This window comes from Anopheles aquasalis, chromosome 3 (genome assembly GCF_943734665.1).
Source record: "Anopheles aquasalis chromosome 3, idAnoAquaMG_Q_19, whole genome shotgun sequence".
NCBI classification, from domain to species: domain Eukaryota; kingdom Metazoa; phylum Arthropoda; class Insecta; order Diptera; family Culicidae; genus Anopheles; species Anopheles aquasalis.
Genome location: NC_064878.1, coordinates 47,612,546 through 47,626,563, shown reverse-complemented (window position 1 = coordinate 47,626,563; position 14,018 = coordinate 47,612,546). Strand labels below are relative to the sequence as shown.

The following is a 14,018-nucleotide window of genomic DNA, read 5'->3' as shown; positions in this document are numbered from 1 at the left end:
AAGCGTTTGCGTAAGGAATGGTTCTGTTGCGGATTACAAATATGGACCCTCTAGAAAGGTAGACAGCTAAAGATTCATCTATGTAAACGGTTAAGCTCAGCATTGGACTAATTGTACATACTAGTGGCCTGTCTGCGTATAATAAGCAATTCTGTATAGTGTGGGCATTCTTCCAAAACATAGCAAATAGTCAAACAAATGCCTCGTTTTTTTGAGATCGCGAGAATTCGCAAGGATAATCGAGACTCCCGGGCTTGCTCTTCCTCATAACCATACTTTGGTAAGCACTAGCTCATCAGTAGATCGAATAGGAATAGTAAATCAGCTTTAGAAACTAATGCATTCCCAATATGGTTTGGATTATATGTAATATGTAAAACGTATTGTTGTGACGTAGAGATCGTTTTGAAGAAAGGTGAATCTATCACTTTGGTTTTTCTTTTGATGCAAATGGCACGGCTCCCTTTCGGACGTGGGTTTCGTATTTGATTTTCCGTTTTCTCTCTTTACGCTCATCTAAATATTCTACAAACCCCACCAATCCGTTGTCCCTAACAGTATTGTGCAACAAATGCAACTAGCTGGTTCACCCACTGCGTCTGCGAAACTAGCCTGCATACTACGAGGAAAACTTATTGCTTTATACGAACTATCCCAAAATTTACTGGATGATCCCAACCCAACCCCCACCACATCAGTCCATTTTCTATCGCTCCTCGACAACTGCCATTCATGTGAACCACATGGAATTGGCCACCATTTCATTGAATACTTCGGCTCGCGGCGTTATGGAAATCCTAACGTTGTAACAACTATCGTGTTTCACTGTAGTAACGGTTTTTGGTTTCTCTTTCTAGTGCTAGTCAACAGACTACAACAAGATGGACATAAATCGGTGTGTGCACTTACCAAAAAAGTGCTCTGCCAAAAAAAAGGGGGGAGGGAGGCTGTTACGCTATCAACCCTTCCCTCCCTCCCTCTGACTTTAGCTATCATACAAACCGCAACTGCCGCTCTAACAAACACCACCACTCTACAGGACACGCCATCAGGATATGGCTTCAGTTCGGTCGATCCACTGATCCGTAGCGGATCACTTGTGCAGCAGCAACCAACGCGTGCTCAGTACGCTTCGCTTGTTCAATTAATATAATTTTGTCGAATTTACCTTTGATTTTTCGTCTCGTTTGAATTCTACGTGCCAATGGCCTATTCCTAATATATCTTCCATCCTTAGTCCGACTAATATTCCTCTCGTTTGTTTTTTTTTTTTTTATTTTGTGCCGTGCGACAAAAGTTTGCTTGTTGAGCTTATTATAAGCGCTTGAATTTCGGAAAAATACCGCGTTGCTTATATGCAATATCTATATGGCTATTGCATAGCGTTGAGCACTCCACGCGTGCACGGAAAGCACGGAGCACAAGGGACTAACTTTAGACTTTGGCTCCTAGTTTGGTTCCATTTTGCTCGCTGGTGAACAACAGTGAACTATTGTATGTTACAATCTTCCGCTCCGGACGCGTTCTGAATCTGTTGTTTCGTTTTTCGCGATGATCTGCGGATGAGCGATCTGTGGAAGAGAAGCAAGAAGATTGGTAAAAGTGATGGTTAGTGATGCTCGCAGCCTCACGACTCGAGGCATTCACCTTGATCGTGGCTTGGATTTAACGTCCCCGCTGCTGGTGCCTTCCGATGTGGATGCCGTTAAATATGACGGATCCTTTGCCTTCTCACAACCGATGGACGGACTTCCTATTCTTGATTTCGCTACAAAAAAAAACCAAACGAAGCAGTGAGAAAGATAGATGTAAAGACGTCATTCCTGACTCACACCGGGTACACCCGGTTCGAGACCCTTGCTTACCTTTACTGCTGGCGCTGACGTAGGCAGATGACCGTCGCTTCAATCCGGATCCCGATTCGGCGCTACCGTTCGCCGGCAGAATGCGGGAAAGCGTGACAAACGTTCGGAAAATGTCCATAATATTGTAGTCATCCTTTGCCGAACATTCCATTACCTTCACCCTGGTGGACGTGGAAGAGGAAAGTGTGAATGATGAAAAGAAAACCCTTCAATGCACGCAGCGAGGTCAAGCTAACACCAAATCCTGGTCTGGTGCGCTTCGAAACGATCGAAAAGATAAATTTCATTAAGCTTTTAATTCATGAATTTTAAAATCTTTATACCAACGGTAACTCCAAGGCAAAGAGCATTTGACACTAACATGTGGAGCGAGCGGCGCTCCTGCACTTCTTCTACACATTCCGATTGTGCCCAGTGAGTTGAGCAAACATTTGATCTCGAAATTGGTGCCCCATCATGCAAAATGAGCTAAGCCCGGATTTGGAAACATAGAAAAGACCCCAGCTATGCTCCCTTTCTGTCTCTCTCTCTCTCTAATCGAGATTGGCATTACTGGCTCTTCATACAGCGGCGGGACATTGGGCTGCAGCAGATGTGGTGTGGCTCATAAAGATTCATTGGTTTCGAATGTTTCATGAAGCAGGCAGGTGAGTCCACACATTCGTGGAATACAAAATGATAAAAAAAAAGAGGCTGACAAAAAAACTAAGGCGAAACAACCCAAATTCCACACTCGAGCCCGGAAATGGATCGATTTTTACGGTCTCCGGGTCGCATCACATATTGGGTCTCAAAGGGCGTAGGACGACGACGATGAATGCCGACGACTATCTCCATCTCCTGCCGCAGGTTTAGCGCACAGTGTATGCCTACGGAAAGAGCGCTTTGCTTTGTAGTAAATCCCCGATCCAGTCCGGGCTGGTTTTGAAATTAATTTCATTTTTTCCCACCCATCTCAATGTTATCTGGCGAATGCCCGGCTCATCCCAGGGACCAACATGACTGGCCTGTTGGCGTGGTCAACACCAAGCGAAGACCAACGACGGTAGCAGCAAATGGCTAATAAAAAGGGAAGCCCTTTTCATGAAGACGTTGCGAATGGTTTGCTGCAGGGCCAGCATACGGGGAGCTGCATTTTTACGACCATATACCGGTCGGAACAACTGCTTGATTAATTCAGAACATCGGGCAACAGCCACGCGGGGTGGCCATTCGGCGCTGTTATTACTACCTCACTTCAATTCGTATGTGCAAATCTCCATTAATGTGAAGCAGTGGGGAATGCATCGTGAATAAAACCGAAACATGTGCATGAAACGGACTCTTGGTCTGGAAAGTTTAAAACTTAACTTTTTAATTACTCTCTAAAACAGGATTCTGTTGAAGGTAACCAGATCTACCAGTGAACTGACTTGCTAGCAGCAGAAAGAAATCTTCTTAAGCAAAAAAAAAAGACAAAGACGTCGAGCTGCGTTTGGAAGTGTAACGAAATATCGTTGAACTATAAGCTTTTGAATCGTGCAAAACTTTGAATAGACATTGCACATTAACTACATCTAATAATTATGTATCAATGTAGCTCGGCACATGGCTAGAATAGAGCGCTCAGAAGACGACCGACGAGGGAGTCTGCCACACGACGTTGCTCGAAGTCATTATGGTATCCTGAGTCCTCTACATTAAATTGTGATAATGGAACCAGACACCATCCCGGTTGTGCCTGGCTCGTTCTAATTATCACTAGTTCCGGCACATTGACACATCGCTTGGTCGACCTACAGTTGACAATTTTCAAAAGGAACGCAAAACAGAGATGGTAATGGGATTCGTTCTGCCTGCTAGCGTGTTATCAGCACGGTATTATTATATTGTCAGAAATCCAAAGTCTTTGACTAACAGAAAGGAATAAGAGTAAAGGGAATAAAAATTATACACGGTGCGCCAACAGGCGGTACCCTATTTTAAAATTGAATAACTCTGTCATTTTCAACCGATTTTAGACAATAAACCAGTTTCTGGAACTTCAGTCTATGCCATTTTAGTAATGGATCACTTCATGTTAAAAAAAGTAGACTGAAATTGTCACACTTTACATTCAAAATAATCAATCAATAGTGAAAACTGCGATCGTGCAATGGATGATGAATAAATGGTGGTTTCCTCCTTGGCCCTAAAAGACGGCGCTGGATTTTTTTCTGTGGGTCTGTTTGAAAAATAAAGTTTTTGCAATCAATTTGAAGGCTATGAAACAACTTAAAGCAAATATTGGTCCTGAAATTGCCAAAATAACTCCCTAAATGTGGCCAAATACAATGGAAAATGCCCGGAAAAGGGCCGCTTTTTGTATGCCGACTGAAGGCTACAGAATAACCTAAATAAAACTGGTTTATTTTCTAAAATTGGTTGAAAAATGACAGAGTTATTCAACTTTAAAATAGGGTACCGCCTGATGGCGCACCTTGGAGATATTTCAACTATCCGTTCAGTATTTATTTCAGTATTGTTGTTTATTAATGTTGTTGTACAAAGTTTCAACAACATTTGATTGCTAAATTGCAAGTATTTTATGTAAACGAATTTAATAATCAAATATTTGCCGGAAGTTACTTCATTCGTCCTTTGGAAAAACATCTGTAACGCAACGTTTATCTTTTTAAAACAGCCAAGAACTCTAAGTGGCTTGCGTTGTATGTAACATAAATCATTCACATAAACCTACCACCTCTTGGAATTCTGTGTCAAACATCGTGAAACATGTTCCATTATGTTGAGAAGAAAAAAACCCTCCTCATTCATATCGCACCAACAAGCGAGCGAGTGATACCGAGGCAACGAATATCTCACGCGACGCAGCTGTGGAAAATGGTTTTGGTCAAACGTGTAATGTAAAGTTATTCGATCAACTGGGCCGAAGCACGGGCAGGGAACGTGTTTTGGCAGGAGAGCGGGGCCCGAACCACACCCGAACCGACCAACGGACCAAGAACCCACATAGCTCTCATCGGCCATTCTCCGCATATTCAATTAAGTGGCCCTTCGGCCACTGGGAGCCAACCTCAATCACACAATCAAACGGAGTCACCTTTTCCCGTTAGCCGTTAAGCTAGGTTATTCATTGTCTGTCCTTTGTCCTTGTGCCTTCAAGTGGGGCCCAGGGACACCTTCAATGTTCACCCACATCTCCACCTCCTGTGAATCACCTCTCATACGACCTAAATTCTAAAATTCAACCTCGATAGCGGAACACCAAGGACCGAGGTTGCGGAAATTGTAGGGAAAATAGAGCAATATGAAGCAAATTTGCCATTTTAATTCCACCAAGGGACACATCGCCCGCATCGGACTCGTGCCAGGGAACTCGAGAAGGGTAATCGCTGGAAGGAAGCAACATAAAAACATCGATTTCCGACCCCACTCCCTTCCGAAACGAATCTGCTATTTTGGCTGGACGATTAAAATAATCAATTTGGGTGTCCGTGCGGGCGGACAAGCGCATGTACCTCTTTACTGGCCACGCTCGAGAACCAGATGGCCACGAGCTGGTTGGTGCCCGACCTTCACGTGCTTCATTAGTGGCAATTTTCATAATTTTCGGAACATTGTAACGATGTCGCGTGCAGGAATGTCACACGAAAGCACAACGCAGACAAAAGGAGCACCAAGGACGAAGAAGAAAAACGCACGTGTAGCGTGTCTTACATACGACGAATGCGACGAATGGTGCCACTGTTCGTACGTCTTTGGTCGAGCATTTCTGTGGAATGCTTGCAAGATAAGCATGACTTACTACGTTCCGTTTTTCATCGCCTACTGTTGTGGTGGGTGTCCTTCGATCGTGATGTCCATGTTAAGGGCTCATCCCAAGTAAACATGGATAACCCCCCGGGGAGGTTGAGCCATCGTTCGAATCGTTTATCATATTAAAAAGGTCGTAGGTTTGTACATGGTTTGTACTTCTTGCGGCGAACTTTGTCCCGCACGTGGGAATGCGTTGGTGATGCGGTTCGGTTCGCAAAAAAGCTCAACCCTTCGAAGGCACCAAAGTCAATTAACCAAACTTTGGTGATCGAAAGGGCAGCCTCGGACAACAATCAGTGCCGTTCAATGCGACCTTACCACGCTATGTGGTGGTTATGGTTGACCGTGCATTCCAGTTTTTCATACAAGCCTACAAACTATCCCGCTGGAAGGATACAGAGTGCGTCACTCCATGGCACAAGCGTTGTTGCTTCAGCTGTGAAAGAAACTCAATTTGTGTCGCGGCTTTTTCAGCAACACGTTCCGTGTCTACCATCAACACACGTTGTATGACACGTTTTTCATACCATGATGATGTGGCCAATGTCGTGACACAGAGTAGCGGAGATGAAAAACCAACGCTCGCGAATAGAACATTACAGAGTATCGCACACGATGCCATACCATGAGCGAAACAATCGAAAGTCGTTAGGGATCTTGACTATCTGGTGCCTTCCAGGCGAGGTAAGTGTGTCTCTTACTATGCACGCAGCGAACCAGCGCTAGTTAGAATTTAGACTGTTTCAAAGGAGCAAAAACCTCGAGCCACAGTCACACCATTAAATCATTTGCTACATTGCATAATGGTAACCTCATCACGTCCACGGCACACGAACATGCAGCTCGTCCTGGGTGGCGTTCCGTTTAGTATCTTCTGTAGCGTGTCTTTCCAGCCGTCTCATCCTTCATTTCGCTGCACAGTTCAATCAAGGTCGCGTGCACGCTATTGTGTGGTTATTGTGCGCTGGGCGATACTCAGAGTAGGAACCGGGCGTCCTTATGGGTTGCAATGTGCTGTGGATGCATTTTTTATCGATTTTCCATCTGTTCTGTGCCTTAAAAACTCTACTCAACCTCACATCCACTTAGCTCTCACGTCAACGATACTACGATGTTGTGAGTGTTGTTTCTTTTTTTTTTTTGTTGCTGCAAGCCTATCACCACCCCATGGTGCAAATACATCCTAGCACATTGTAGTGACGAGAACGAGGAAGACAACTCAATCGCGATGAGCTATCTCGGCGTATCATATGCAATGAGAAGCAAATGCACATCGGTTACGAATGTATCTGGCGCGGGATGAACTGCATCTTGCCACACATATGCTCGAAATAATTGAGTTAAAGGTTTCTTTTCCACGTCCACGTGCGATTCGCTCACGATGTCTATGAGACTCGTGACACAACAGTCGAGCAGGCAGAATATTTTTGGCCGTTTAGCCATGCTATCAGAATAGGAATAACAGATACCACCATCAAGATGGTTCAAACTAGGGCTAGGAGGTGGTTTGGAAAAATATTGCCACCCTCCATGCCCTCCAGTTCAAGAAATGTTTGAAAACAGAATGTTATTTAAACATGAAATTAGAAATTTAAATCTTCCTCCACTGCACATTGCTGACATTGTTTGAAAAAATCTCGTTTCTAACAGTAAGTCGACATACTGTTTGAATGTTTTCTATCCAATTCTAATTTGATGCTGAACTGAAGACCCGCAAGAGGAAATATATCGAAGTACAGTGTAATGCATTGGCGAACCATCATCTGCTGGTTTTATACTGTAAATATGCTTCCAGATGCACGATTCCCAGTACCAAGAGAACCTCCCATCTAGAGGGAATCAAGGGAAACCCGAAGCTAAGCTACAAAATCCTGATCGATAGGAAAATTCTATCGACATTCGGCTCAACGTTTAAGCCTGTACTCTGGACTGTTTTGACATACTGTGGCTGGTCGTAATATTAAAATCGACTAAAGTCTTCTATTTAAGATTTTTGAACATAATATAAGCATATCTGCTTGCTAAAATGGCTACCAAATATAAGAGGGAATTTCTCCAAAAACACTTACGACAGCGCAAAAAGTTTTCCAGATTTTTCTGCAACGACGGTCCCCCGGAGGGCTCCGATCAATATCCGGCATTACAGAGAAATTTAATTCCAATTGAAAAGTTTTCACAACAACGCTCCCCTCAGCCGTGCTTTTCAATAAATGTTCATACTACAGCAGGTCGATTACTGTTTGGAATAGAGTAAAAAGAATCGTTTAAACGTTTCTGCAAACGGTAAAAGATAGTCTCGTGAGATTGATGTTGCTTCGTATTTGTTTTATAAACATTTGAAAATATCCATTAAACCAAACCATTTCGATGAATCATTGTTTTGATATGCTCTGCGGTTTTGGTAAACGAACGGTGAGCTATTGAATTCCGTCCAAAAGGAAGAAAGGGTGGATCTAGAGACAAAACCTTGGCTCTTATGAACGCGCCACACGGCATGATTGAATTAAGATTTATCCCACACAATTGGCTTTAGTCACGTTACCGTACTGCTGCTCCCGCTTTGTGCTGCCCAGGTTCTGCTCCAAAACAAAGGCGGCCCCCAGCGAGTGACGCCTCTTCTTCGATACGGGACATTATTATTGCCCCAAAACATGACAAGTGGCTTCGTCTGAGGGCCTCGGTGCTCTAGTGCACCGGTTCCACCCGAACCCACCAAGGACTCTATTGATGCGTGAAGTGCGCGATTTGGGCAAAAGATTTATTTATTTAACCACTGAGCTCAGCGACCGCGATTCCCGTGCGTGTTGGCCACAAGAAGGCAGCGCCACTCACACGCAAAGCCATCTGTTGCAGGTCCCAATGGGCTTCACTTCTAAAGCCGACGTGAAGGATTTGTGCCAACACTCTTACGTGATGGCAGGCCTGTAGCCAGAGCGGTACGAAACATTGCCGAAACGCATCGCATCGAAAACAGTAGCCGGTTCCGGTTACTGGCACCGGGATATGGCGTACTTATCTAGCTCCAGCAGCACCCCCGGCGGATCCCTGGGTCGTGAGCGCAAACATTCCGAGATGGTTCGAGCGTTTGTCAAGTTTCGCATCAGTTTGCAACTATGACATTGTTTAATAACAATTACGATGAGAGGTGGAGATGATGTAGTGCTGCCGTTGTTGGGAATCGCTGACAGCAATGTGTCCCAATAATCGATAGCCAGCAAAGGCTCCAGGTATCGGTGGAGCATCAAATATCACTGATATATATTAGTAATAAGGGAGCAATTAATTACATCCGCTCCGATATGTTGTAATCAAATCCGTTAGCACTCCATCCATACGACACTCCCGTATGCTCTTCGATACAGTATCAAGAATTACTTATCTATCCTTTCCATTTTGCGGATATGTTAAATCACATATTAAATCATCATCGTGTTCCGTACTTTTCGAATAGCAAGATGAAATGAACAAAATCTAGAGTCTAATTAAACTTAAAATAGATGAACGATTCTTACAAATTGTGAAATCAATTTCAATACAATCAATTTCAGTACAATAAATTACCAAACTTATTAAAAGAAGATGAAAATTATTGAATTATTGATTGCAGTATTTCAAATACTCGTTCCACTACATGTATAGAACAAAACCACCTTCACCTGTCTATGAGAAATGGTGTGTTTCGATGGAATACGCAAATTCTTTTTATGATAATTGTATGGGATAGAGAAAATTTCTTGTCAGAGTAAAAACTATTATTTGTAAGTGGTCATTTGATGATCATTTGAGTAAATCTCTTGATGTTAAGCGATTGGCGTGCCATGTTCATTCAGTCATATTCCATCATCAAAACTAGCTAAAGCGTTTCAAACATTTTAAATGTGTATATTGATATACATATGATCGTTATCAAACTCATGGAAGAACATTTGTAATCACAAACGACAATAAACAGGATGTTGTGGCATAGGGACGGTTGCAGAGCAGCTGTTGATTAAACAAACAAAAAAAAATCCTGAAAGCCATTCAAACAAGGATTGTTTTTTGCACAAAATCGTAAATCGAAGTAAAATGAAATCCGCAAAACCACGCGTAGCTCATATCGACAGTGGAAAAATGCATGCAAGACACACACTCTATTAATTTCGGTTCGCTTTCCATTGCCATCGACATGGAGTGCTAAACGGTGCTGCTGGCTGGCTGGCTGTGGTGGCCACCCATTCCCGATAACTGCAACCGACGTGGAACTTATTGCGTGGGAACTCATTTCACACAAACTTTACCGTACCAGCGCGTGTAGTGTACAGCTCTCCTATCCCCAGGTTCATCGCATCGCTCCCACAAAGAATAGCATCTACTACACACTACACATTGCTCTGCGTAGTATTTCCGCCCCCCCCCCCTTCCCCCAGCCCGGGATTCACCTCATAACAACAACACGGTATTTACTCGCTTGCCATTTTCATTGTGCTCCTACTCTCCTCATGTGCCAGGCTGATAATTGGTTCGCCAAAACGGATCATTTAACCGTCAATCGCTCAACGAACGGCGAGAAGGGCGCTCGAGGAACCATCTGCTTAAACCACATTCTCATTCGTCTCGCAATCAACACGCAACGCAAGGAAAGGAGAGCGGAAGGCACTCGCATTAAACATTAGTAGATGTTTATGTTAAACATCGTCGTTCAGTGTGATTAAATTCCGTTTCGATGAATTTTTGGCCACACCAGTCACGCACACCAGTGTCTGTCTTTATGGTTTGACAATCGTTTACGATTACGTTTTCATGCTCAACAGTTTCGAATCGCGATTAGTTTGGCGATCGCGTGCACTCGTCAGCCCGGGGTGTCGAGCTGTCCACTGGAATGGAAAGTGCTACGAACAATACCACGTATGACACATGCCACGGCTGTTGTGCTAATGAAATGGAATGTATAGAGAGAGGGGGTACTGGGCGGTGAGTGCATATTTGTAGAAAACCAAATTAATTTAAAATTGATATTTTCCCCTGTGGCGCAGCGTCACCCTGGCAGCGAAAATGGTTTCCATCCGAGAGACGATGAAAGAGGACACTCCGTGGAATTGCAAAACCTCGTTTTGCGAGTGCACAAAAACAAAACTCACTTTTCTGCTATTGTTTCGGTTCCACACAATTAACATTAATTACTGGCACGCCTTGGGAGAGGGCTGGCAATGCCGCTGTTGTGCTCGTGGAGGTTTGCACCGCACCGACACAGGCAAACCTATCAATACTCGGTTTCCGGCTAGTGTTTGTGCTCCATTTTGTCCATGGTGCATGGTGGTTATGCAAACGATGGCCAACATTTACCCATGGAATGCATTCGGAGTTAGGATGTTGTTTTTCTGTTTACCAGTACCCGGCACTATTTTCCGTTTTCCATAACGGTTTGCTGTGCTCGTTTCCGTTTTATTTACTATCCAATTTGTTAACCAGGAAACCATACCAGTGCCGCTTCATGCGAAAGGTGTGGTTTTGCTCAACAACTCTTAATTCAATTCCCAAAGCAATCATTTCATGTATGACATTCGGTTCTTTCCAGGCGCGCTATGGAAACTGAAAATTTCCAAATAGATTGTAAAAGAATGAGGAACATGAGGCTATTTTATGTGCGATTAAATTGCGATCACAAATTGTAGTTTTTTTGTGCGAGCTCCATTCAAACTCATATCAGCATGCGGCCCGCATAAGAAAGTAGCAGCCAATCAGAGGGCCCCAGTTTCAAGTATTTACCAGTCCGTGGACCATTTCTCCACATAATTTAGAGGTGCGTGGATTTGTTAAGCTTCCTTTTCCCTATCAGCTGATCGCCAAGCAGGGAAACACGAAATGATGTAACTCCGTTGTCCAAAATCCGATGATGGAGACGCCAGGTAACCGGTACTTTTAGGGGTTTTTAATAGATGTTAAAATCGGATCTCAAACTTAATTGTGTGGTGGATGTTGAAATGTTGGGAAAATGATTCTTCTTTCAAATTTTCGAACACTATTATCCTTGCAGATACATAAACAAACTTCAATTATATCATATGCATAGCATAAAATTACATAGAAAATAGAACTAATGAACATACCATTGAACTTAACATACATATGCACTGGCGATGCACAAAATAATTTGGCGGGCCGCGAGATTGAGACCACCGCACTAATCGAATCTCTCAATTAGAAAGAATTCAATGCGTTCCCTCAACATCAATCTTCCTCCAATGAACTAACAATATAATGGAAACATAGTAAGTAGAGCCTTACGTTAATTTGGGCCAAAAACAGGTTCATTCGTAAGGATATTTGTTTTTGAAAAAAAAAACAGATCTATTCCATGATTTTTCAGGTAGCCTGGTAGAGTATTGGCTATCTTTTCAATTTTCTATTTTTTTAAAGTATTTTGTAGTTAATTCAACTCAATCAAACGAGCTGTAAATAACTATTTAGTAAATCAAATAATAACCATTTTATGTTGAAAAAAATTCACGAGATTCCAGTACTTTGAATCTAACGGTGCCGATACGGACTTTCATGACATAGATTTTGGGGAAACCACTTCAAAGTAGTGCAGTACATTTAACCATTCATATATTGGCTCCTGAATGTTCCAGCAAAGTACTTAGAATGGCATTTACTATGAACGTTCCCATGGTCCACGTGGACACGCCGGGTGTCGCGTCTTCACTCCGCCACGGCACCATTTGAGACCGATTTACACCAATCAGGCACTTACTTTAGCTTGGGCAGCTCACAGAACACCCACTCGGAGACGTCCTCGATGCGCACCTCCCGGTGCGTCCCGGCCAGATCGTACTTGTTGCCGACGATCACCATCGGAATGTCCTGGAAGTCGGCCCGCTGCTCCCGTATCTCCTCGAAGCACTGCTTGATGCACCCCAGGCTGGCCTCCGAGGTGGTCGCGTACACCAGCAGGAACGCGTGTGCCGTCGCAATCGAGAGCCGCCTCATCGCCGGAAACTGCATCTCACCGGACGTATCAAGGATGTCAACCTGTCCGTGTACCGAGAGAATGAACGTTTTACATTTAACGCCATCACCGGTGTTTCACAAGACACGAGCCATCGAGCCATCGAGCGTCACACCTTACCTTGAGCGTCACCGAGCCGAGATCGTACTCCCGGTTGTACAGGTCCTCCACCGTTGGCCGGTACTTGTCGGAGTAGGTTTTGAACAGGAACCGCTTGATGATGCAACTTTTGCCGACACCGGCACCACCCAAAATCACGAGCCGTATGCGCTCAAAGTCGGACATTTTCATTTACCCGGCCCCGGGGTGTGTCAGCTGCCCGTCTTCCTTGGCTGTCGCTGTCGCGTCCTAGCTGCCAGCCAGGCATAAACGTGCGAAGAAGAAAAAGCGCGCGCTGGAGTGTACCAACCAGACAGGCGACGCGTGTTCCGATCACTGCTATCCTGAGGCTGAGTTCTCCCCGTGGAAACCGGCGCGCAGTCCTTGTCAATGGTGATCCTCGTGATTGCTCGATGCTCTAGATGATGCTACTTGCTGGCAGCCATCCTTCAAAACGCTTCCAAATGCTGCAAAAATGCTGCAAATAAAACCAGACAGACAGAGGGAGAAAAGGAAGTTGAAATTGTGAGCTTTCAGGATAACGTACAATTGGATTACTCGATCCGCAATCCGCATATGCACGCGATTGCAGCACGGAAGCGGCACCATCGTCGCGCGAAGCAGCGAGGACATTCCTCGATATCTTAGCACTGCCATACATCATTTAATTTCCTGCTAGTAGCGTGCATTATAAGCCACCCCCTCTTGACTAGCAACCCAATTTACTTGGAACGAGCATGCGAACAGCTGCCAACGCTTGGGTGCTCGCTGTGGATGTGTTTGTTATTCGTGTAGCAAGTTCATCGAGCTGAAAACCTGACAAAAGCAAACCCAAATGTGTTGAGTAACATCGTAAACGTGACGTGACCTTGCTTTCCTTACAGCTGTTAGTTTGTTTTTTCGAGTGTGCGAGAGTTCGTTCGAGCATATTTTCTGTTATTAAAACCTGCATACTATCTGCAGCAACTCATCACCATCCACTCCAGCTCTCAGGGTGCCACCGTTGTTTTTTTTTGCCAACGTAATAAAACCACTCGAATGCTAGCGGCAAATAACTTCAGTTTCAATGACATTTATAACCCCTACCCATACCCATTGATCAACCCATATTTTCCCTCATTAGTGTGAGCTCACCATCTACACTATCAATCAAACCCCGCAGTACACGCGTTAGATGTGGAAACAGCATTCACTAAATAGTATGCCCGCAACCAGTGCACTAATGACCCCGGTTCTACCACTACTCCAAGCTTCCAGTTCCTGTC

General features: G+C 44.1%; 1 protein-coding gene across 1 annotated transcript; it reads right to left on the bottom strand.

Moving 5' to 3' along the window:
- Positions 1 to 1,230: 1,230 nt before the first annotated feature.
- LOC126575914 (GTP-binding protein Di-Ras1) lies at positions 1,231 to 13,078 on the bottom strand. The gene is made up of 5 exons (XM_050236936.1): positions 12,775 to 13,078; positions 12,400 to 12,677; positions 1,866 to 2,026; positions 1,648 to 1,768; positions 1,231 to 1,571 (listed from the first exon to the last, which is right to left on the bottom strand). Exons 1-5 carry the CDS (start codon positions 12,943 to 12,945, stop codon positions 1,490 to 1,492), a joined length of 813 nt encoding a protein of 270 aa, XP_050092893.1. The 5' UTR covers positions 12,946 to 13,078; the 3' UTR covers positions 1,231 to 1,489.
- Positions 13,079 to 14,018: the final 940 nt, after the last annotated feature.